Here is a 26119-nt window from a genome sequence, read left to right on the forward strand (position 1 = left end):
ATAGAAATTTTATAGGGATAAAGGCAGCATTTTGAGTCAGTGGGGCAAAGATGAGCTTTCTACTAACTGGATAACCAACCATGTGGAGAAAGATAAATTTGGAACTGTACCTCATACTGTTACCTGGATAAATTCTAAATGGATTGGAGCTCTAAAAGTAAAACTGGAACCCATGCTAATACTAGAAAAAAAGCATGTCTGAATTATTTTTACAACATGGGAATATTAGGGGAACAGCTATGGCTCAAAACCTAGAATCTGAGAGAAAAGATTGATGAATTAAGTTACATTTAAAAAAAAACTTTGGCATAGAAAAAAAGAGCACCATAAGGGAAGTCAAAAGGCATAATCAATTGGGATAAATATTTGCTACTTAGATCATAAAGGGCTAACCTCCCTAATATAGAGAGCACTCTTAAAAATAAAAATTAAAGTAAAAGCCTGATCGAAAAATGGGCAAAAGTATAAGGTCATTTAGTTCAAAGGAAAAGAAATACAGATGACTTTTAAACATGTAAAAGTAGTTAAGCCTCACTTATAAAAAAGAAATGCAAATTAAAACTATATTGTAACACCACTTCTCACCAATCAGGTGGATAAATATCCAAAAATTTGCATAATCTTTTGGCAAGGCTGTAGGTAAAATAAGTACTCTCATACATTGCTGATAGAAATGAGAGTGGTACTATCTCTGTGGAGAGAACTTTGACAAACATCTAGCATAATTAAATGTATGTTTACCTTTGATTAAGTAGTCCCACTTCTAGGAATGTATCCTAAAGATAAATTGGCAAAAATACATAAAGATATATTTTAAGGCCATTCTTTGTGGCTTTATGTGTTTGTGCCAAAGATTGGAAAGAACACATATGTACATCAGTAAGGGACTTCTATGTATCCCTAAAAATAAAGAATAAATGGAGACAGGAAGTATAATCAGCAAGATGGCATAATAGGAAGCCCTAGACTCTCTTTCCTCCATGGAGACAGATTTAACACAACAAACTGACAAAATACCTCTGTGAGAAATCCAGAAACAAGTTAAAAGTTTCCTGCACACCAGGCTAATTAATGGAAAGCCAACCACATGGAGGCTTGACAGGAAATTCATGACACTCCCCACTTTCTCCTCATAACCACTCCCACCACCCAAGCCTGCACATGGTGGACTGTTTGGGAGGAAACCTCCAATTCCCATATTCCTGCGGGGGGGAAAGGAGTTTAACATTAACTGACTTTTAGGGTGGTGCTGCCTGAGAGATTTGTCTTGGTTGTATCCAAGTACTGACAAAAATCGGTGCCTTGGTTGGGCATCCCTGGGAATAGACGTCAGTTGTGCATTACAGTCTGCAGTATCACAGACAGACACTAGGTGGAACTCGAGGACTGTGATTTACTACAGCTCCAGGAGGCAGCAGTATTGCAGATAGACACCAGGAGGAGCTCTTGAATAGGAGCCAGCATCCTTTTTCAAATAGGAGGTTACATGCGCAAGCTCAGAGAGGGCATGTACCAGAAAAGACTTGAGAGGTCTCCTGAATCTCCAGCCAGGCTATATAGAGTAAGTCCTCCCTGCATGAAACCAGACCACAAAATCTGGAAAGTTGACTGATTCTTAAGGTGCTGAAATCCCAACAATGAAAAATAAGACATACAAAGAAACAGCCAACCATGGAAACAATTAGATATCCAGAAACCAAACCTGAAAAAAGGTGACATATGAATTGCCAGGTGAAGAATTCAAAATTACCATCATAAAGATTCCCAATTAATTAAAAGAAAGCACAGGTAGACACTAAACAAAATCAGGAAAATGGTGCATGAACAAAATGGGAATATCATCAAAGAGATAGAAACTGTGGAGAAGAGCCAAACAAAAGAACAACAATAACTGAATTGAAAATTTCACTGGAGGGCCTCAACAGCAGATTTGACCAGGCAGAAGAAAGAATCAGTGAGATTGAAGGCAGGACTTAACAAAAATTATTGAGGCAGAGGAGTAAAAGAAAAGAAGAAAAAAAATGAGGAGAGCCTGAGGGATTTATGGACAAGCAGAACAATAAATGCATTATGGGAGTCTCAGAAAGTAAAGAAAGAGAGAAAGATGCAGAATACCTAGCTAAAGAAACTTTCCCAAATCTAAGAAGAAAAACAGATATACAAATTCAAGAAATGTAAAGAACTTCAACTTGGATAAATATAAAATAAAGAAACCTACACTGAGGCACATCATAATCAAGCTGTCAAAAGTTACATATAATGTGAGAATCTTGAAAGCAGCAAAAGAAGAGCAACTTGTCACATGCAGTGATAACCACAAGGGAAATATTAATAGAATATACACAAAGGGGAAATGAGAAGGGAACCAGAACATGTCACTACAAAAAATCAATGAAACACAAATGAAGAAGTAAAAGAGGGAAAAAAGGTGAAAGAGAGATGAAAAAGCTACAAGATAGACAGAAAACTGAACAAAATGGTAATAGTAAGTCCTTCCATGCCAGTAATTATATGTAAAGGGATTAAACATACCGTTTCAAAAACATTGACTGGCTGAATGGATTTTAAGAATAAAAGATTCATCTTTATTCTGCCTACAAGATATTCACTTTAGCTATAAGGACTCACATAGACTAAAAGTGAAAGGGTAGCAAAAGCTACTTCGTACAAACAGGAACCTGAAGAGAGCAGTGGTAGCCATACTTAGCCAAAATAGACAACAAAAACTGTCACAAGAGACAAAGAAGAAACATTGTAAGGATAAAAGGGTCAATTCACCAGGAAGATACAACAATTGTAAATACATATGCTGCTAACATGAGAGCACCCAAATATATAAAGCAAACATTGACAAAAAGGGAGAAATAGACAGCAACATAGTAATAGTAGGAGACTTCAGTACCTTAGAGGAACTAGGAAATCAACCAGTCATTCATTAGAGACTCAATAGGGAAAGAGAAGACTTGAACACTATAGACCAGTTGGACCTAACAGGTTGTTGTTGAGCCTGACCCAACTACAGCAGAATACACATTCTTCTCAAGCGCACATGGAACATTCTCCCAGAAAGAAGATATGTCATGTCACAAAAGAGGTCCTAACAAAATTTAGAACATTGAAATTATATAAAATATTTTCTCTGACCACAGTGGAATGAAACTAGAAATCAATAGCAAAAGGAAAACTTGAAAATCCAAAAATATGTGGAAATTAAACAACAGGCTCTTTAACAACCAATGGATCAAGGAAGAAATCACAAGAGAATTTAGAAAATATATGGAGACAAATGAAAACAAATAAAAACACAACATACCAAAACATATGGGATTCAGCAAAAGCAGTACAAAGAGGGAAGTTCATAGCTATAAACACATACATTTTTTAAAAAGGAAAGAAAGATCTCAGATCAACAACCTAACCTTACAGCTCAAGGAGCTAGAAAAAGAACAAACTAAACTCGAAGTCAGCAGAAGGAAGGAAATACTAAAGGTTAGAGCAGAGATAAATGAAATAGAGAATAGAAAAACAATAGAAAAAAGTCAACAAAACCTAGAGTTGGTTTTTTGAAAAGATCAACAAAATTGATAAAACTTTGCTAGACCACCTAAGAAAAAAAAAGACTCAAATATCTAAAATAGGAAATGAAATAGGAGATATTACAACTGATATCACAGAAATAAAAAGAACTATAGGGGACTACTATGAACAGTTGTATGCCAACAAATTGGATAACCTAGAAGAAATTGATAAATTTCTAGAAACATACAACCTACCACTGCTGAATCATGAAGAAATTTTCAAGATGTGAACAAACCTATTACTAGTGAAGAGATTGAAGCAGTAATCGAAAAACTCTCAACAAAGAAAAGCCCAGGATCAGACGGTTTCACTGGTGAATCTTACCAAAAATTTAAAGAAGTGATAGTACCAGTTCTTTTCAAACTATTCTAGAGAATTGAGAGGAGAATCCCAAACTCATGATGCCAGCATTAACTGGATATCAAAACCAGACAAAGACACAACAGGAAAACTATAGACCCAGTATCCCTGATGAGTGTTGATTTAAGAATCCTAAGCAAAACAGTAGCAAAGCAAGTTCAATAGCACATTGAAAGCATCATACACCATGACTAGGGGAGATTTATACTTGGAACGTAAGGATGGTTCAACATAATGAAAATCAATCAGTATTATACACCATATGAACAAAATGAAGGAAGAAAAGATGTGGTCATCTCAAACAATGCAGAAAGGTAACAAAATTCAACACCCTTTCATGATTAAAAACACTAAGAAACCAAGACTAGAAGGAAACTACTTCAACATAATAAAAGCTATATGTGAAAAACCCACACCTGGGGAGGAATGAAAATGTTTCCTCCAAGATCAAGAACAAGGCAAGGATGCCCAATTTTCCCACTACTATTTGCCATAGTACTGAAAGTTCTAGCCAGAACAATCAGACAAGAAAAAGAAAAGGCATACAAATTGGAAAAGAAATATTACAATTATCCCTGTTCACACATGACATGATCTTATATGTAGAAAATCCTAGATTACACATACACACAAAAACTGTTAGAACTAATAAAAGAATTCAGCAAAGTTGCAGAATACAAAATCAGCACTCAAAACCCAGTTGCATTCTTATATAATAACAATGACCAATCAGAAAAGGAAAATTTAAAAACAATCCCATTTACCATAGCACCAAAAAGGATAAAATACTTAAGAATAAATTCCACCAAGGAGGTGAAACATGTGTACATTGTAAACCATAAAGCATTGCTAAAAGAAATCAAAGAAGATATAAATAAATGGAAAGACATCTCATGCATGGATCAGAAGACTTCAATATTGTTGAAATGTGTATGCTGCCCAAAGTCATCTACAGATTCAGTGCAATCCCTATCAAAATCCTAATGACATATTTTTTTTCAGAAATAGATTTTTAAAAAATACTAAAACTTGTATGGAATGTGAATAGACTATGATAGCCAAAACAATCTTAAGAAAGAAGAACAAAGTTGGAGGCCTTACACTCCCTGATTTCAAAACATAACAACAAAGAAACAGTGATTTAGATGGTGTGGTCCTGGCATAAAGACAGATATATAGACCAGTAAACTGAATAAAGAGCCCAGAAGTAAACATTTGCATATATATAGCCAAATGATTTTTGACAGGGGTGCCTGGACTACACAATGGGGATAAAGCAGTCTCCTCAACAAATGGTTTTGAGAAAATGGATATCCACATGCAAAATTATGAAGTTGGCCCCTTACTTTACACCACATAAAAAAATTAACTCAAAATGGATTAAAGACCTTAAACATATGATCTAAAACTATTAAACTCCTAGACAAAAACTTTTCTCCTAGGAGAAAAGTTTCAGAATATTGGTTTTAGGGATGATTTCTTGGATACTAACCAAAGAAGACAGGCAAAAAAAATAAAAAATAGACAAATTGGACTTTACCAAGCTTAAGAACTTCAGCTCATCAAAAGGAAAAATCAGCAGAGTGAAAAGGCAACCTATGGAATTGGAGCAAATAATTGCAAGTCATATATATCTTGTAAGATGTTAGTATTCAGAATATACAAGGAAAGTCTACAACTCAACAACAACAACAAAATAAACCAATTTAAAAATAAGCAAAGGATTTTAATAAACATTTCTCCAAAGAAGATTTACATCTGGCCAATAGGCATGTAAAAAGATGCTCAGTGTTACTAATCACTAGGGAAATGCAAAACAAAATGATAAGACATCACCTCACACCCATCTGGATGTCTACTATCAAAAGAATAGATAATAAGTGTTGGCAAGGATGTGGAGAATTTGGAGCCTTTGTGCACTGTTAATAGGAATGTAAAATGATGCCACCGTTATGGAAAGTTAAAAATAGAGTACCATATGATCTAGCAATTCCACTTCTGTGTACATGTCCAAAAGAACTCAGAGCAGGATCACAAAAAGATATTCATATATCCATGTTCATTGCAGCATTATTCACAATAGCCAAGAGGTAGAAGTAACCCAGATATCTGTCAACAAATGAATGGATAAAGAAAATGTACATACATACAATGGAACATTATGTAGCATTTAAAAAGAAGGAAGGTCTGTCACACATTACATTATGGATGAAACGTGGGGACATTATGCTAAGCTAAATAATCCAATCCCAAAGAGCAAATATTGTATGAGTCTACTCATATGAAATATATAAAGTAGTTAAAATTGTGGAAACAAAGTAGAAAGGTGGTTGCCAAGGGCTGGGGCAGGAGGGATGGGAATTATAGTGTTTAATGGGTAAAGAGTTTCAGTGTTGCAGTGTGAAAAAGTTCTAGAGATCTTTTGCACAACAATGTTACTTAACACTACTGAACTATATATTTAAAAATGGTTAAGATGATAAATTTAGTGTTACATGTTTTTTACCGTAATAATAATAAGAATAAAGAATAAGGAATAGCTCTATATGGTAATGTGGCGTTATTTTCAAGATGTATTGTTAAGAAAACAAAATAGCACTTGATATGTAGCAAATGGTATATAGGAGTATAGCATAAGAGAGGCAAAAAGTAGCACTATTACCTTTTCCATAAGGAGAAGAGATACACATATAATCTGCATGTTTTCTTATAACTTTGAAAAGAAACACAAAGAATAAACCAAAAACAAATATGATAAATATAGTTACCTCTAGGCAGAGGGAAGGGATTAGAAGTGACTTTGAAGTATATTTTAAATATACTTTTGACTTCGGAATCATAGACATTTTTAGCCTTTAAAAAAATAAAAGTAAAATTTAAAAGGTTGAAAGCATATTAAGTTTTTTCTACTCTTAATTTACTCCTGCCAAAAGAAAAACTATTCGTCCCTTTGATTATTCATTGTTCATTGTTAATTTGTGTGTAATTAATTTGAAATTCTCCACCACTAGGTATAGTCTGCACTTGTTACTCTGTTCTCTTGCTTAGTTTATCCTTTGAAAACATGATTTCTATTCCTACCTCAGTAACTAAATATTTTAATGTAGTCAGCATCCAATGTAGCACTGTAGCAATTAGAAACCTACTTTGAGATATTTAATAAAAATTATACTCTCACAGTGGTATTTTAAGTTTAATTTGGGTAAGCAAATAAGAGTACTTTTTCCTTTGCTTTTCATTTCCTATGTTAGGTTTGCTTCTCAGACATGTGACTTTGGAAGTTATCATTGAGGATGGGTCCAGAACAGAAACCAGGTGTCAGGGGTTTGCTTCTGTTCAACTTTTGACTTTACCAGTCAGCTCTCAGATGGCAGAAAACTTTCATATTGTTATTACTGATCATCTTTTCCAGAGCTTTTAAATTTCTTTTTGTGGTCCAGGCCTCCTATACACTTTGAAGGTTAGCATTTCCTAATGTCAGAATTCTCCTTTGGGTAAAGGTGTTTTGGGAGCACTAGCAAAGCCACCCTGATGACTTAGTTGGAAGGAGTCTTGCAGAGAAGTTAAGAGCATTTACTGTGGAGCAAAACTGCCTGGGTTCAAATCCTGTTTCTACTTTTTATCTGTGTGACCTTGGACAAGCCACTTAGCCTCAATTTTTCATCTTTAAAGTGGCAATGATAGTTGTATCTTCCTCATAATTTGCTATATGTGGATTAAATAGGTTAAGATATACCAAGCCTAGAACAGACCTGCCACTTGGCAAGCATTGTGTGTTAATTGCTTAACCTAAAACCAGATAGACACTGTTTAGCTCAGATTCCTAATAGCCTTGTAGAACCTAGGTATTTGATCAGCACTCTGGTCCCATTCCTCTTGGATTTTTCGTGCTGATCTTAAGGCCTTTTTGTTCTGAGTTAAAACTTGTGATCACTGAAGTGATTAATAAATATTTCTTGCCCTCTTATCTGGTTTTCCTAAATAAAATCCTGTTTCTTCACTTCTGTACTTTTTAAAATGCAGATTTCCTTAAAGAGCGTCATCTCCTGCCTTTGTCCATCTTAGCCTCGCCACTGCTTTCAGTGAGTTGCAGAGGTAATGGGGTGGTACCTCCAAGTCTCATGATCTTTTCAATACAAACGTTACCATATTTAATAAGAATAAGAAGATTTCTTCCAGTCTTCTCTCAAAACTATGTATATCTTGTGGTGCTCTTTGTCCTCGTCTTTTTCTTTTTACTCCTTTCACCTTTTTCTCTGCTTTTCCTTTTTTTTAAAAAGTTATTTATTTATTTTTGGCTGCCTTGGGTCTTCGTTGCTGTGCGCGGGCTTTCTCTAGTTGCAGCGAGCGGGGGCTATTCTTCATTGCAGTGCATGGGCTTCTCGTTGCGGTGGCTTCTCTTGTTGCAGAGCACAGGCTCTAGGCACGCAGGCTTCAGTAATTGTGGCACATGGTTTCAGTAGTTGTGGCTCGTGGGCTCTAGAGTGCAGGCTCAGTAGTTGTGGCACACGGGCTTAGTTGCTCCGCGGCATGTAGAATCTTCCCGGACCAGGGCTCGAACCCGTGTCCTCTGCATTGGCAGGTGGATTCTTAACCACTGTGCCACCAGGGAAGTCCTCTCTTCTTACTTCTTTTATTCCATTGTTTTTTCCCATTTCCCTCCCTCTTGACAGGGTATTTATGAATTTTCATTCATTTTTCTTATTTATTTGCACCTTTGCTCTTCATAGATACATATGTGTCACTTAGTAATTTTTTTTTTACTTATATTGTTGGTGTGATTTTAGTTTCTTATTTATGAGAATATTCTTATTCATTAGAATAAAGAGCCTTTATTAAGATAACAAATTGCACATCAAGAGCTGGGAATGTTGATTGCTTCTGCCTAAGTGTAATTAATTCTTTCTCACCTATACTTGAATAGAGAATAAGATACTTTTGCTTCTATTTATTGGAGATTCTTTTGGGGAAATGACTAAATTGAGGGGCTCTTTTCTTGTTTTGTTATTTAGCTGTTATTGTGAAGGGTTGAAAGTCATGTCAAACAAGGGATGTTTTACATTTTAATAATCTTCCTCTAGTGTTTGAAATTTTAAAATAGACTATGCATTCAGCAGATATATGTCAAGCACTTATTATATTCCATACACTGTGCTGGGCACTGGGAATTAAAAGAATATAATATGGTCTCTGACTCCAGAGGGCTCAATCATGATGAGACTCTGCAGTGTAGTGCAGAGAGCTTTAGTCTTGGAGTTATCCCACCCAACTCTGCCACTTACCAGTGTGTAACAAAGAACAAGTTGTCTTAATCTCTCTGAGATGGTTTTCTTTTCTGTAAAATGAGGGGGTTGGCCTAAATGATCTCTTATGATCTTGCTTACATCTGTGATTCCAGCATTTTCTGAAAGTTACTTAAGGTTGTTGTGAGGATCAAATTGGAAAAAATTTATTAAATACTTTAAAAACTATTAAGTGTTGTCTAAACAAAGACATTACTATTTACTAACGACATTATTTACTAATGGTTTCAGTCCAAAGACCAAATGCATTAAGTGTTATAACTAAGTTCCAGAAGTTTAAGGAAAAGAATGACCTTTTCATGACTTTGGCTCTAAGTTCTAGGGGTATTTTAGGATATCTTACTGTCTCCATTATTGAGTAAAGTAGGTACTCTGTAAATATGCGTTGATTTAAACCATAGGTTTCAGAAACTCAGAATAATTATAAGGCGAACCACAATTCCTGTGGTTCTGGGTTATCTTTTCTATATTAGGCTCATGAAATTCTGGGTTAATGGGTAATTGTTTTTTACTACGGAATCATTGTATTTGTGTAAATATGACTGCATATTTACAGCTTGTCATAGGACCACCATGTCTGAATGCAGAATACATTGCTTTGGGGGGCCAATTTTCTTTGTTTTTTTGTCCACTAAACATTTTCGAGTATATGATATATACTAGACCTTTAAATTTATGGGTTCTTTTATAAAGTACCGCTACCTATACGCTTGTAGATTATAAGAACCACTGGTAATATGCAGGAGGACTTAAGCCCATTAGCCAATTCAAAAAAGTTGAATCAGTAATTATTTTTTAATTATTATTAATATTTGTTCTCAGATCTAAGTAATAGTTTCAACTCTCTGAAATTTTTTATTGTTAATGATTATGATTATCACCAGTCTGTTCTTCAAAAGTTTTCATAATGTATACCCTTTTCTTTGGTTTGGTTTGTTTATAATTATTGCTAGATAATTTTATGTACTGTTGAAATGGTGAGACTCACTAAATATGCTGCTTTTGAAGTAAGATTTAGTATTTTTTCATTTACAAAGTTACTGGCAATAAAGAGTAATAACTGTTGCTTATTTAATCTGCTAACATTTAAGCTTTCATATTAATTTTAAGTGTATGATTGTAAATTTGATTTATCTTCAGGTTTTGAGGAATAAAACTATTACCATGTTTTACTGGTGAACTCATGTACCTAATGACTCATTCTTTTTATATATGCTAGGAAAATGCTATTTCACTGTTAAAGCTAGAATTGAGTTAGTCAGCCAGAAGTGAACCTCTAATTGTTTCCAAATGCTTACTTTCTGGGTTTGGATGCAGCTCTAAGTCTTAGCTCAGTCAGGAATTTGCTGAGTTTGTCTTTTTCCCCATATCCTTTCATTATGGCTAGATAGATCCATGCTAAAATCTATTTTATGATTCCCTATTACAATAGTTAATCAGAAAAATATGGGCGTAAACTCCTGAGCTAAACACAATTTTTAAAAAGCAAAAATAGAGTTTCTACAGGTTTCTTTTACGTTTTTATGACCTCTGAGATTGTTACAGAAATTGGCTTTGGTTCTAAATTGCTTATCACCATGTGATTTAGCAAAAGCACCTTTTTCTCCCCACCCCAGTTTCATAACCTCGTTATATAGCTCCTACATCTGAAATTCTTAACAATATTTTAAAATTATTATTGGAGAAAATTAGTGTGATGCTTCCATGTGCTTTGGTGAAATGCTTGCTGCTGTTGAATGTAAATATTTTATTAAAATTCTACCTAAGTAGGCAACCATTCCAAATTTTATAGTATAACAAAATCAGTAAGAACCTGTTGATACACTCTCTATATATTATTTCCTTATACATATCAGTTATATCTTTTATTTAGTTATTTTAAAATAGATGCTTGCTTCTAACATTAATTTTATTATTAAAATACTTATCTTGAATTGTGTTAAAATGAGTGATCTCTAAATTGTCTGTTAATTCTTTTTTTATAAATTTATTTATTTATTTTTGGCTGCGTTGGGTCTTCTTTGCTGCTCGTGGGCTTTCTCCAGTTGCGGCGAGTGGGGGCTTCTCTTCGTTGTGGTGTGCGGGCTTCTCGTTGTGGTGGCTTCTCTTGTTGAGGAACATGGGCTCTAGGCGCACGGGCTTCAGTAGTTGTGGCACGTGGGCTCAGTAGTTGTGGCTCGCAGGCTCTAGAGCGCAGGCTCAGTAGTTGTGGTGCATGGGCTTAGTTGCTCCGCAGCATGTGGGATCTTCCCAGACCAGGGCTTGAGCCTGTGTCCCCTGTGTTGGCAGGCGGATTCTTAACCACTGTGCCACCAGGGAAGTCCCCTCTGTTAATTCTAATAGTGTGTAATCTGTGATCATGGAACTTCACCAGTTCTAGAATCCTCAAACTAAGTGCCACAGGTGAAAGTAAACTTCAGGAGAAAAAGGGCCATACTAGTTGTTGTTATTGTTGTTGTTCTTACAAGAGCGTAGCAGTCTTTGAGAGGCAACACACGTGGGTTAACACAAAAATTTGAACAAAGGTTTGGATAAATTTGTAGATGGTTATTTTGGGTGACTTATTAAGAGACTGTATTAAGGGAATGTCTTTAATGTTTTAAAGCTGATCTCCTTAAGGATTATTTTAGATTGGACTCAACTCTTTTATATTAATTGTGTTTTAGCTCTTTGCAGGGAAAGCTAGACTAGCCCTAGGTATTCTAAGACAATAAATATTTTAAAAGTTGTTTGCAAGGTGATATTTTACAACTATTGCTTAAGTAATATCATTGCTCATATTGCACGCCTTCTGTTACAGTAGAGTCCATATTCTCTTCTATTCCTTTTTCCCCCACTTTATTTTGAAAGTTATACTTTTTATTTTTAAAGGTATGTTTAAAAGTAAGTTGTCAACATACTAATAAAAAAACCGTTCACCAAAAGTTCATGGGAAGTGAAATTGGATACAGGCTTTTAATCTACAGTTGTTTTGAATTCATATGTGCCTTCCTGCAAATGGTGGGTCCTAAATAAGTGTTTGTTGCCTGATTTCCATTGATCTCTACAGGCTTTTTCAATAGTTGTGAATTTCTTTGAGGTAAGGCATTGTATATTTATCTTTTTATTTCTGGTGCCTAGCACATGTCTGGCACATGGTAGGCATATAGTAAATGTTGACTTGAACTTTTCAAAATTGAGTTTGGAGTCAAAAGACCTGTTCTTACTCTTCTAGCTCTCCCATTCACTAGCTATGTCCTTGGGCAAGTTACTTTGGTGCACTAGGTCTCCATTTCCACAACTCTAGAGTAAGATTCCATCTGATTCGAGAAAATCTGATGCCAAGCAAAGCATGTAGTGCTTAATTATTGCTTATTTGTATTGATTGTGTAATAAAATCCATTTGCAGGATTGCCTAATTAGTAATAGATTAAATTCATTTGCAAAGTGTATCTTATTTGATGATGCTGTTGTGCATTGTTGTTGTTGCTATTTAGAATATAAAGGCAACTTATATTTTCTTTCATTTCCAAATATATTCCCTCTTAGTATTCCTTGTAGATTGACCATTTTTTTCTTATTGAATGAAAATAAATTAAAGATGGAAGAAATTGCCTAGATATTTAATCTACTTCCTCATTCTATAGATGAGAAAACTGATGCTCTGGAATGTTATACTATTTGCCTGAAGCTATTTAATGGCAGAATTAGAACCCCAAGTCTCATGATTTACATTTGAGTGATTTTTCCACCTCAGATATCTCCAGATTATTAGGAGTTTCTTGAGATAAAGATTGGAGAAGAAATGATCAAAATAGCTAAATTTAGTGGGCACATGGAAAAACTTTTCTTATTGTCGGGGGGGTGGTGATGTGATGATTTGGGATATTGGGATTGACATATATACACTAATATATATAAAATAAATAACTAATAAGAACCTGCTGTATAAAAAATTTTTTTAAACTTATTCTCAAACAGTTATTCTAGGGGAACCATTTTTTTGCCTCATTTTCTGAGAAGTACAATAAGGAAAGTAGGAAAACATAAAAATTGTGTAAATTAGATATATAGAAACATTTAGGGACTGATCCTTTCTTTTTCCTGAGAAATGAGGATGGAGAGAGGAAAGAAAAAATGTAATGGTTGAATTATGCCTTATTATTCTACTGTGGTGTTTTTCTTTGCCTTTTTGTAAATCCAGGGAGTCCTCGCCTATTTAATAACAGCACAGTAGATAGAAACAGACACTACTCTTCAGGTTAGATGAAGGAATAACCGATGTTCTTTCACTGTCAAAATCCTTAACCCCGATTCCAGCTGCTTTCCACCCATTTTTCCTCCAGTGTTAATATAGGTATCACAGATTTTTTACAGGAGCACAGAGAGGACATTTATACAGTTTGGAGGACAGTTTGGGATCAGGGAATATACCCTAAAAGGGGTGACACTTGAGATTTTAAAGAAGGAATAGAAGCCAGATTACAGGGCAGTTTAGGGACATTCTAGAGAGGTTACAGCATGAGCCAGAGCATGAAAGGAAAAACAGCAGAAAGTGAAGTACAAACATGCTTACGTTATAGAGAGCTTAAAATGTGAAGCAAAAATGATAGGACGTGAAGCTAGAGGAGGGCAGATCAAAAAAGTATACCATGTGAAAGAGCTTACACTTAATCCCCTAGGCAGTAGGGAGCTCTTAATGGATTTTTTTTAAATGGGGAAGGAATAGAGTCAGATACTGATTTTAGGTAGATTAGTCTAATGGCTTTGTAAAGAATGGTTATATTAGTTATCTATGAATGCGTAAGAACTTAACACAAAAACCTCGTAGCTGAAATAACACACATTATTATCTTTGCCTTGGTTCCGGAACCTGAGCGTGGCTAACTGGGCTCTGGCTCAGGGTCTCTGACAAGTTAACAGTCAAGGTGTCAGCCAGCTACAGTCATTCCAGTACTCATCTGGAGGAGAATCCACTTCCAAGCTCACTGAAGTGGTTGTTGACGGTATTGAGTTTCTTTTGGGCTGTTGGACTGAGGGTCTTAGTTCCTCTCCAGAGGCATCTCTCAGTTCCTTGCCCTGGGCCTCTCCATGGGACAGCTCGTAGCGTGGCAGCTTTGAGCAAGCAAGTGAGAGAGCAAGAGAGGAGGGTGAACAAGATGGAAGCCAGAGTACTTTAATTTAGAATTGACATCTTGTCATTTTTGCCATACTTTACTCATTAGGAGCAAGTCACTAGATCCAGCCCACACTCGAGGGGAAGGGATTACACGAGAGCATGAACGCTAGGGAGGCAGGGGTCATTGGGATCCATCTTTAAAGCTGCCTATCACAGCAGACTTAAGGAAATAAGACTAGAGGTAAAGGGACCATTTAGGAGGCTGTTGTAATAATCCAAGTGAAGTGATATGGAGATTATTGTAGACATGCGTAATAGAATGACAGGGAGGGGATGGAGTTTAGAAGTGTTTAGAATGTTAAGTCATGAGAACTCGGTGATTTAGAGCATGAGCGTTTTAAGGGAGAAGAAGCAATTAAAGGTGGCATCCAATTATTCTTGGCTCGTAAATCACTGTCTGACTGAAGAATAATTTCATTTGAATGTGACTTAAACTCCTGTCTACACTGAGCTTTTATATTCATTACTGCTATTCTCTCCACACTTTTAGTTTTCTAAGCTTGCCCTAGGTGTTGCTTCCCTGGACACCAGTTTCTAAATATCTCAATATCTCTCAGTATCTGTTTAATTTTCCTATTTGTTTCTCTTCCTGTTTTTACCCTCCCTATCCAGATACTTATCACTGTACACAAAGTATGGAACAGTCTCCTAATTTCTTCCCTGGGGCCTTTCCTTTCTTTAATCTAGATTCTAAAACATCTAATATCTATGCATTTATCATTCATCTAACCAACAAGTATTTATTGTGGGCCCACTTTGTGACCAGCACTTTACTAGGCCTCCTTGGGAATATAACAGTGAACAAGACAAGCATTGTCCCTGTTCCTTTGTGTGTTCATTAATATCTTCTCTTTCTTTTCTGTCTGTCAGAAGTACTACTAATCTTTTAAGGTACACTTCACCTTCTGCCTTCCTTAAAAGGTATATGTTTTGTTTTGTTTTGTTTTTCTCTCTGTCTCCTATAGCTATAATCAGGAGGGGTTTTACTCTAGAAATATTGAGATACTACAAGTTTAAAAGGAAGAACTGGTTTAAGCTATTAAGTGTAATGAAGCTATTCTTGACCTTCCCTCTCAGTCTGCTTCAAGCAATAGAGCAGTGCCTCACCCCCTGACTCATTGGACTCCCCCTGGAGAGCTTTTTAAAAACATAGATGCCTCAACTCTCCCTCAGAGATTCTCATTCAATATGTTAGAAATGACAGCAAACAAGACTCTAAGGTGAATTTGATATGTAGCTGGTTTAGAAAACTACCTCATTAGAGTCAGCCTCACCATTACACTATTAATTGCTTTGTGTGCATTTAACCATCCAAGTAGCCTAAAGCCATAATTTCCAAATACTGGTTGAGGACTAATTACATCAGTTCATACAGATTTTGGGGCCCTATCACAAGAGGTGCTGATTCACTAGATCTGTGGTTATATCCAGGCTTCTATTTTTTTTTAATAATCAATGAAGACCGATATATAATCGGGTTGGAAAAACACTGGACGAATGAACTTAATATGCTGTATTAATTTTTTTTGTATTTTCCTTAACAGTACTCTTCAGATAAATGAATGTAAATATTTGATAAACGTTAAGGACCAGTTGGCCATGATATGCCTTATAGATTATCCTTGAAGATTCTAGCCATTTGAAGTCATATTATAAATGACAGTTGAACGACTGCTGTGTTTAAATTTTAGATGCTCCAGTACTATTCAGAAGCATGTTTATTGTTTCATACATTGATACATTTCATTTAGCTCTTTTACTTTTACTTTAAAGAATAACTTATTTGTCCCATGAAAAATTTGGAGCAACGGCTGGATTCTTTTTCCTCATATTATTCTGACAAATCTTTGTTAGATTCTAATGGGAGGTATATTATTACTTTCTTGCAGGATGGGATTGTCAGAATGTGGCTTTAATAAGTTTGATGTCTTCCTTTTCTATAGTGTTATTCCTCTTTTAAGAGAGTCTGTTGGAATATTAATGCAGCGAACTCCTCCCCTTTTGGAAAATACTCTCCCTCAGTGCTATCAGAGGGTAAGTTTCAAAGCTTCCAAACCATTGGGTTTTGGTTGTTTCCAAGCTGTTAGGGGTTATAACTTTTATAAATATGGGTAGCATGTGTGTATAATTTAGTATTTCTGCCAAGACTAAATGCTGACCATGAATGCCATTTATATGAACCAGAATAAAATCATTGGAAAATATTGAGCTTCACTAAAGAAAATGTGGTAGAAGTTGTCCTCATCTAGAAATCAAGCAGCTCTTTTAAAATATAAATATAAATAGCAGATGATATAAGCATTTCTTCAGCATAGATTTTGTGAGCTCCCCTTTTATGCCATATATTCTTCTAAGGTATTAGGGGTGTAATGGTAAATAAGGTAGTCAGGGTCTATCAAAGAATTTATGGTCTGGTGGGAAAACACAGGCACTAAACAATAAATAAATAAGAAAATATCAGTGATGATTACTATAATAGAAATAAAACAAAGTCATGTGAGACATGGATGGCTATGTCAGATTTATCCAGGAAGTCATATTCAAGGAAATTGAAATCTTGTTGACAAGAAGGAGCCAGACATGAACATCTTGGAGAAGAGTGTTCCAAGCAAAGGAAAATGCTAATGCGAAAAGTTCTATGACTGGAACTAATTTAGTGTGTTTGAAAAACAGGAAAAAAAAAAGCCATTGTGGCTGAAGCATAATAAAGGGAAGAGTGGCTGGAAAGGCTGGGGAGAATGGCAGAGGACAGATCATATAGAGGTTTTGGTCTTACTAAGAGGTTTAGATTTAATTCTAATCACTGGGAAGCATTAGTAAGCTTTTAGGCAGATAGAGTGTCACAAAATGTAAGTTTTTAAAAGCTTATTCTGCTTGCTATTAGAGAATAAACTCTAGGGAGAATGAAAGCAAAGAAAACCAGTTAAGAGGCTGTTCTAATCTGAAAAATCATGGCCTGGACTACAGTGGTAGAAGTGAAAATGGAGCTAAGTAGATATTTTGGATAAGTTTTTGGAGATGGATTATATTAGCAGAGGGGAGAAAAAGTGTTGAATCGCAACTAGGTAGATGCTAATACCATTTGTTGAGGTTGATGCAGGTGTGAGGGTGGAAAAGCCTCCCAAATCAAGAGTTCTATTCTGGATATGTTAAAAATGAAATGCCTACTGTACATCTAGGGGAAATGTCACTCAAGTGGTTGGATATGCAAATCTGGAGTTTTAGGGACTGATGAGAACTAGGGGTAGTTTGAGTCATCAGTATATGACTAGCATTTAAAACATTAGGATTATGTAAGGTTACCTTGGGAGGATTAAGCTCTAATCTTTAGGTCAAGCTTCCACTCCAGATTTAGAGCATAGGCAGGAAAGCCAGGAATGGGAGCTGGAAAACCCAGAAGAAGTTGAAGGAGGAAGTAATCAACGGCGCCAAATATTTCTGTGAGACAATTACAGTAGGAACAGAGAAGTGACCATTGATTGGGATCATGAACAGCATTAATGGCCTTGATAAAAGCATTTTCAGTAGAGTTTGGAGAAAGCATGATAATAGTAGATTAAGGAGAAAATGAATTGGGGAGGTAGAGATAGTGGTTATAGTCAACTTTTTTTAAGAAGTGTTGTTAAAGGGAACAAAGAAATGAGCTGATAGCTTGGCTGTAGATATAGTAACAGTGGTGAGGGAATTTGTTTTTAAAATAAGATGTTTTAAAACAGCATCCCATAGAACTTTCCCCAGTAATGGAGATGTTCAATAATCTACATTTCCCAGTATGGAAGTCACAAGGAACATGTGGCTATTGAGCACTTGAAGCTTAATAATTTGAGCTATAGCGCAACTAGTTTTTAAACTTCATTTCATTTTCATGTATTTAGTCACATGTGTTTAGTGACTTCTGTATTGCACAGTGCAGTTCTGGAGCCTGTGTGTTACAGGAAGAAATTGATGGCATGGTAGCGAAGCAGGTTACTTCACTACCTGCTGAAGGAATGAAGGTCTTGAGAAGGTGAAAAAGGAGAGAACCCAAAGCACTATGGAGGAATTCATTGTAGATAGGAGCCAGGGGTACTGTATCCCCCAAGGGAAGACAGAAAGTGCTGAAAGAGATGAGGGCTGACTGGTGGATTTGGTGGTGCAGGATAAGGGATTTCCTGTGTGCTTCTATTTTCTCTTTGATTTACAGGGCAGAGTAATCATGCAGAGAAATTAGAAGACCAGAGAAGAAAAGAGAAGGTATAGAATAGTCCTTTATGAGATAGGGAAAGTGAAGTGCTGCCCATTTGACATTTGTGGTTTTATGATTTTAAGGTAGGACCAGTCAGCATAGTTGTGGAAGAGAAAGGGGCAATTTATTGAACGCCTACTCTAAGCTGGTCCCTATATTAAGTGATTTACATATATTGTTTCTTTTCTTCACATTAACCATACAGGGTAAGTTTCATCTTCCTTTCCCTAGGAAAACTGAGTAAAATTGATGTTTGAGGATTTAAGTATCTCATCTAAAGTCACAGATGGTAGTGGCTGAATCTGGATTCAAATCCATATCATTCTGGCTTTAAAAGCTCATGCTCTTTCTGTTAAACCACACTGTCCGAGCAGGAAGAGCGACACAGATTTTCATCTGTAGCTACACTTTCCCCACTTTTTTTAATTCGAGTAAAGTTAATGCCAGTTTCTATAAGACTCATTCCTTAACTTATGCTTTAGGATAACTGCAGGAATGTGCTTGTACTGCTATATCTGTGGAGGTAGAAGAAATCTGTTCAGTCAGGGTGTTGTTTCCCTAGCAGTATACCATTTCCATTTAGAAAAGTGTGGAGGGATATCAGGTTCAAACCACTGTGTCATCAGAGTCCTGAAAGAGGAAGAGGAAGTGCACCTTGACCTCTTTCCCTAGTAAAAGCAGTTTTTTTAAAGGGCACAATGGTTATTGTCTCACATTTCCCACCAAGTGTCTTGGAGCTTATAGAAAGTGATCCTACAACAAATTCTGATAAAAATAAATATTTTTGATAAATATAAGTTCAACTTTTTCTTAATTGGCAGCCCAAACAGATTACTTAAGAATCAGGGAATCTCAGAATTCAAAAAGATCTTATTATTCATTTGGCCCAGACTTCTATCTGTTGGAAGAATCTCCTTTGCAACATTCAGTTGGTCTTTCGGCTTCTTGACTATTTCCAGGAATCGGTAGTTAGCCCCTTCACTGAGTAACCTCTTTCTTTTTTAAATTGGTGTAATTGTTATAAAGATCTTTTTAACTTCTGGGTTCTGATCTTAGTTCATCTCCTCTAGATCTATACAGAGATATTGAACAATAGCGGTGATTTGGACATCTTTGTAAAGATTTTCCTGATCTTCAAGGGAATACATCTAACGTTTTTTCCTTAAGCGTTTTCTGTACGTTTTGGGTAGATAGCTTTTATTAAGTTAAGGAAGTGTCCTTCCAATCATAAATAGGGGTTGAATTTTATTAAATAATTGTAATGCTTTTATTGAAATGATTATGTGATTTTTCTCCTTTGCTTCACTAATTGAAGAATAACAGTAATAGAGTTTCTGATGTTTAATCTTTCCCTCTTGGGATAAACCTAACGTAGTCATGATATGTTATTTTTTAATATACTGTTGGAGTTAGCTTATTTAATTCATAAGAGAAATTAGCTTATGATTTATTGTCTTTATCTGGTTGGGGATCAAGATTATTTCTTATATGAGATAGCACCTCTTTTTTATTTTCTGGCAAAACTAAGAGGTTATGTTAAGTTTCTTGAAAGTCTGCCCTCTGGGACTGGGGGTTGGGGGGGGCTTTATGAAAGAGAACTTTTATTACCTTTTCAGTTTTTAATGGCCCTTTTATATCTTCTGTTTTTTTTCTTATATTACAGCATTTTCTGTATTTCCAGAAATTTATTCATTTTTGTCTAGATTTTTGAAATTGCGTTTTTTGTTGTTGCTTTTCTGATTTTATTATTTATTTTTTCCAGCTTTAGTGAGGTAAAATTGATAAATGAAAATTATGTATATTTAAAGTGTACAATATGTTGTTTTGATATACATGTACATTGTGAAATGACCATGGAACCCTTCATGAATTTGCATGTCATTCTCGCACAAGGGCCATGTTAATCTTCTCTGATCGTTCTCATTTTAGTATATGTGTTACGAAAGCAAAGACCAAAATTGAATTTATATTCATTTTATATATATACATGTACTATTTACTGAGCAATTACTTGGGCCAGGCTTAGGTCCTTACAGTTTTAGGTGCTGAGGATACAAAACATAAAAGTCGAAAATAAATCCCTGCCTTTATTGAGCTTGAGTTCTGCCAGAGGAGACAGGCAAGAAACAATATAAATAACATAGTAATGTAGTGTGCGACATTATATGCCGAAAAGTAAAACAAACCAGAGAAATGTAAAAATAAAAGCATTGTAGTTTTACATAGAATAACAGTAGAAGGACCTCCTGAGAAGATGGCATTTGAGTCAAGACCCAAACAAAGTAGGCGAGGCAGAAATCTGGAAGGAAAGACACTCCAGGCAGAGGGAATAGCAAATGCCCTGGGGCAGGAGTGTGCCTGACTTTTCAGAGTGGTGAAGAGGCTTCTGTAGCTGAGGAAGAGGGAGCAAGGGGAGGAGTAGTAGGAGATGAGGTAAATAAGGTAAATAACAAGGGGCCACATGATGTGGGTCCATGTAAGTTATTGTGAAAGCACTGGTTTTTGTTCAGACTAAGATGGGAATCTACTGGAGGATTCTGAACAGAGTGAAAGCATCTGATCTAAAGTAACAGATTCTTACTTGGGCTACTGTTTTGAGAATAGATGAAGAGGTGCAAGGCTAGAAATAGAGAGACCAGTTAATAAGGTATTATAATGATCCAAACTAAAGTGGCTTCAACTAGCCTGACAGCAGTAGAGGTGGTAAGAAGTGTTTGGATTCTACTCAGCTGTAGTATTTTGTACACTCACATATTGATACATTCATATAGTATTCCGTTTTATGGTTTTTAAAATCTGTTGTTTGTAGTTCTTTTCCTTTTTCATTTTGTACTTTGTTTAATTGCATGTTCATTTATTTTATTTTTTTACCGCCATCAGAGTTTGTCTTGCCAGTGGTTGTCAACCTAAGGGTGTGGAACACTTAAGGAGCCACTGGAAAAACTTTGAGACATCCCTCCCTTTTCTGGTTGTCACATGAGTTGGGGAAGGGTATATGTTGGCATGTAGTTCCCTGGGTCCTGGGGATGCAAAGATCCTGTAGTTCCTGACACTTGTACACGATGAAGAATCATCCTGTCTAAAACATGCCCCCATTACGTACGAAACACTGACTCTCTAGCTCGTTAATCTTTTCAGAGAACTAGTTTTTTGATATTGTGAACTCTGTCATTTCTAAATTTGTGGATCGTTGATTTCCATCCTTTATTTCCTTCCGTTTTATTTCTTAAGTTGACTCTGTTGTTTTTTTCCTAATTTCTTAGCTCATTTGTATTTGTATTTGTCTTCTGATCGATGTACAGTTGACCCTTGAACAACACGGGTTTGAACTGCACGTTCTACTTATACATGGATATTTTTCAGTAGTAAATAACCACAGTACTGCATGATCCATGGTTGGTTGCATCCTCAGATTTTTGACTGAGAAGAGGGCTGGCGTCCCTAACCCCTGTGCTGTTCTCGGGTCAACTGTATTTGAAAATGTGAATTTCACTTAGGCGCTCTCTCAGCTGTGCCCCACAAATTTTGATATGTGCTCATTTATATTTCCCAAACACCTGTCATGGTACCAGCACATAGTAAGTACCCAGTAGGTATTTGTTAATCAATGCAAGCCGCCCCCCCCCACCAGGCCACTTTTTTCATTAGAGAGTAGAATCCATGTTTACTGATGTGTTGCATGATTTAAGTTGGGTGTACTTATACTTGAGTTCATGTTAATATGTGCTCTTTATATTTTAGGTGCAGCAGTTGCAAGGAGTTTACAGTTTACAAGAACAGCATTTCTGGACCTTATGTTCTGATGTTTATGTTGGGACCTTGAAATTAGTAGTGGCACCTGATGCTGATGCCAGGTGGATTTTAAGCCAAACACATAATATTTTTACTCAGGTATGATTTTTTTACTAACTTCTTTTAAGGGTCTAGGAATTTATTGTATCTACTAGTCTTAAAAAGATTTACTATTTAACATATTGAATATATATATACTACACTGTGAGGTAAGTGTGAAAGTTTTTTTCAACCACAGAGTCAAATTTGGGAGATCCTTACTTCAGTGAATGCTGTTAATGAAGATAGTCCTGTTTACTCGTTGTTGTACTGATTTGAGCTCCTTTAAGAAAAAGTCGATTCTCCCTTACTGTACTCTCCTTATAAGACATGTTATATGATATTTGAAGCTAGGAATTCTAAGGTAGCATTTGGAATAAGAATAATGTCTGGTCAGTGGCGTTGGCTAAAAGCAAACTATGTTAACATTTTTGTTGATAGCAAAGCCATCTCTACTTCTGTGTCATTTAATGGCTTAATACGCTGTTGAGTTTTTCTTAATTCTGTATATGGAATCACGAATTAGTCAGTGCATGACTGCAACCAAATTATATCAGGTAATGTTTATGCCATCATGAGTTGACATAGTCAGTGACTGATAAAGTAAAAGTGATTTCTAGGTTATTCTGTATATACTGGGAGAATAAGAACATCATGTCAAGACTATCTGAAGAGAGAGACCACAGATTTTTTTTTTTTTTTTTTTTGGTCTAGCTTGCTGGAAATATTTGGCAAAAAATCTAGATGTTGACACTGCTTCCAAAATTATCTAACACATAAATCTAATGAGGAAACTGATTCCATGCCTTAAAAATCTGTGCTTCAGTGTTCATTGAAGCACTATTTCCAATAGCCAGGACATGCAAGCAACCTAAGTGCCCATCGACAGATGAATGGGTAAAGAAGATGTGGCACATATATACAATGGAATATCCCTCAGCCATAAAAAGAAATGAAATTGAGTTATTTGTAGTGAGGTGGGTGGACCTAGAATCTGTCATACAGAGTGAAGCAAGTCAGAAAGAGAAAAACAAATACTGTATGCTAACACAAATACTGTATGCTAATACTGTATGCATATTTATGGAATCTAAAAAAAAAATGGTTCTGAAGAACCTAGGGGCAGGACAGGAATAAAGACGCAGACATAGAGAATGGACTTGAGGACACGGGGAGGGGGTAGGGTAAGCTGGGACGAAGTGAGAGAGTAGCATTGACATATATACACTACCAAATGTAAAACAGATAGCTAGTGGGAAGCAGCCGCATTGCACAGGGAGATCAGCTCGGTGCTTTGTAACCACCTAGAGGGGTTGGATAGGGAGGGTGGGAGGGAGACGCAAGAGGGAGGGGATTTGGGGATATATGTATACGTATAGCTGATTCACTTTGTTATACGGCAGAAACTAACACAACATTGTAAAGCAATTATACTCCAATAAAGATGTTAAAAAACAAAAAAAATTTGTGCTTAAAAACTGACCCAGCCCTCCTGATGTGATGCAGTGGGAAGTACACGGCATGACCTGTGTGGCACTCTTGCCAGAAATGGTTAATGTGAATCCCGTCACCTTGTGGACTGTTACCCTGGATTCTTAAGAAGTGTCAGTGTCATGAAAGGAAAAAAAGGAACGATGGGGGATTCTTCTAGATTAGAGGAGACTTCACAATTAAATGCAATGTGTGGCCCTTGATTGGATCTTGGACTGGGGAGAAACAGCCACAGAGGAAACTATTGGGTAATTAGAATATGGACCACACAATAGCTCATATAATTGTGTAGGTGTTAAACTTCTTGGGTACGATAATGGTATTGTGGTTATAGAAGAATGCTCGTATTCTTAGGAGATACATGCTGAAGGCTTTAGTGGCAAAGTATCAGGATGTCTAATTTTCAAATGTTTCAGCAAAAGTAAAAAGGATTATAAATAAATACATATATAGAGAAATAAGGCAAATGTGGCAAAATGTTTGCGATTGGTTTACACAGGTGATGGGTAGATATGCATTTATTGTGCTATTCTTTTGACTTTAAGCCTTTTCAAAATAAAAAGTTAAAAAATAAAAGTTTGGTGGCTCCTCATTGCCACCAGGATAAAGCCCAAACTTTCTAGCATGACACAATTAACTTTTCAAGCCTCTCTCCTACTATTATTCATTGCCATGTACTTCATACGCCAGCCCCACCAGACTATTTACTTACCTGTGTGAGACAAAAATCCTACTCTAATGTAAAGGTCCAATTCAATTGTTACTTTCTCTCTGAAGCCTTAAAGACCCTTCTAAGCATCATATAGATAGAGACAGAGAGAGGGACAGACTGACAGTTTAAATTCAGGACCTTAGCATAAATTAAACGATCTCTCTTCTCTAATAGAGGTGTATGGTTATGTTCCTTTGGAATAATTAATGAAATAATCTTATAATGTAGGCAACAGCCAGACGTCCTCTACTACAAAACAATATGCTGGTACCACTTATTTACTCTAGACATTTAAGAACTGTCTTTTCTTAACAGACATTATAAGAAGTCTGTACCACCATGAGTTTCATAATGCAGCATGCAAAACCTTCACAACATGTCTGAATCCTTCTCACACCTCCTCCCTTTTTCAGAGGCAAAAAGGAGAACATGACTAGCAACAACCTTGCTTTTCACTGCCATTTCTAGGTCATTATTCTCTCCTTCAGTCTCGATTTTCTCCTAGTTATACCATGTCCTTCCACCCTCACAGTCTGAGCTTCTGTCCACCTCTAGGATACCTCATACTGTCCGAAGACTTCGGCACATAAGTCACTTAATTTTCCCTCTGAGAAGGAATGCAATTTATAGGTTTAGAAATGTGTGAGCAGCTGTGTCTGTGCTTAGAACTGCTGAAGTTATAATTGAAGTAGGTGGAGGGAGGTTCTTCTGGTAACCTTAGAAATCTTGGCTTTTAAAACGGCTGAAGTTGAAAGTTTACTCAGCTGCCTCTTTGGTTTTGGAAACTGTATTTGGGTTTTGAAAATTTTAAGCTCTAAAACATATTTTAAGCCTTTTTATCAGCTAAGGTCAAGCCCACTTGATTTCATTCCTTGCAGAGACTAGGGACTCTCTTAGGCTTGCAGTGAAAATGGTTCAACACATTTTTCCCAGCGGGCAGAGAGAAGTCATCCTTCTCATGATTTTCATTCCATACATTTAATGATTATAAAGTTGTTTTGTGATAGTTGTTTTGGTTCTGACATATGCAAAACTGAAGTTTTTTATTAATTTATTTTCCTTTACTGCTTATGCCCTAGTCATGCATATTCATTATGCTATGAGTATATCCAATACCTTGCAGTAACATTTGCAATTCATGAAATGAAATTAAAATTTTTTTCCGTTTTTTAAAAATTTTAAATTATATCTTAATCATAGATTTTACTTATCAAAAGTAGTAAGGATCAAATTGCTCCATTTTTAAGAAAAAAATTAGACTAATCCTTTAAGTACATTTCTTGTAGAAAGACTTGAAATACTGGTGGCCTTAGTTCCAAAAGAACAAAAGAAGGATTTTCTCAATACTTTGTGGTTCTATGACATTTTAATGTATTTTTCTTATAGCTGATCTTAAATTGGAATTAAAATTTTTTTTTTTTTGGTTAAAAAGTTCTTGTTAAAATTTATATGGGGTTAGC

At 35.9% G+C, this 26119-nt stretch overlaps 1 protein-coding gene and 1 non-coding gene across 2 annotated transcripts in view; one reads left to right on the forward strand and one right to left on the reverse strand.

Annotated features, from left to right (window-relative positions):
* The window catches only part of SLC30A7 (solute carrier family 30 member 7), a 76316-nt gene that overhangs the window by 44025 nt on the left and 6172 nt on the right, over positions 1-26119 (forward strand). Inside the window, exons 9-10 of the mRNA XM_065873730.1 lie at positions 16344-16434; positions 22367-22516. Of these exons, the coding sequence (XP_065729802.1) occupies positions 16344-16434; positions 22367-22516 (241 nt within the window). The remainder of the gene's footprint in view (positions 1-16343; positions 16435-22366; positions 22517-26119) is intronic.
* On the reverse strand, positions 20473-20578 carry LOC136140595 (U6 spliceosomal RNA). Its single transcript, XR_010657635.1, has one exon. It is a non-coding gene; the product is annotated as a U6 spliceosomal RNA (small nuclear RNA).

Source organism: Phocoena phocoena, chromosome 1 (assembly GCF_963924675.1).
Source record: "Phocoena phocoena chromosome 1, mPhoPho1.1, whole genome shotgun sequence".
Classification (NCBI taxonomy): Eukaryota; Metazoa; Chordata; class Mammalia; order Artiodactyla; family Phocoenidae; genus Phocoena; species Phocoena phocoena.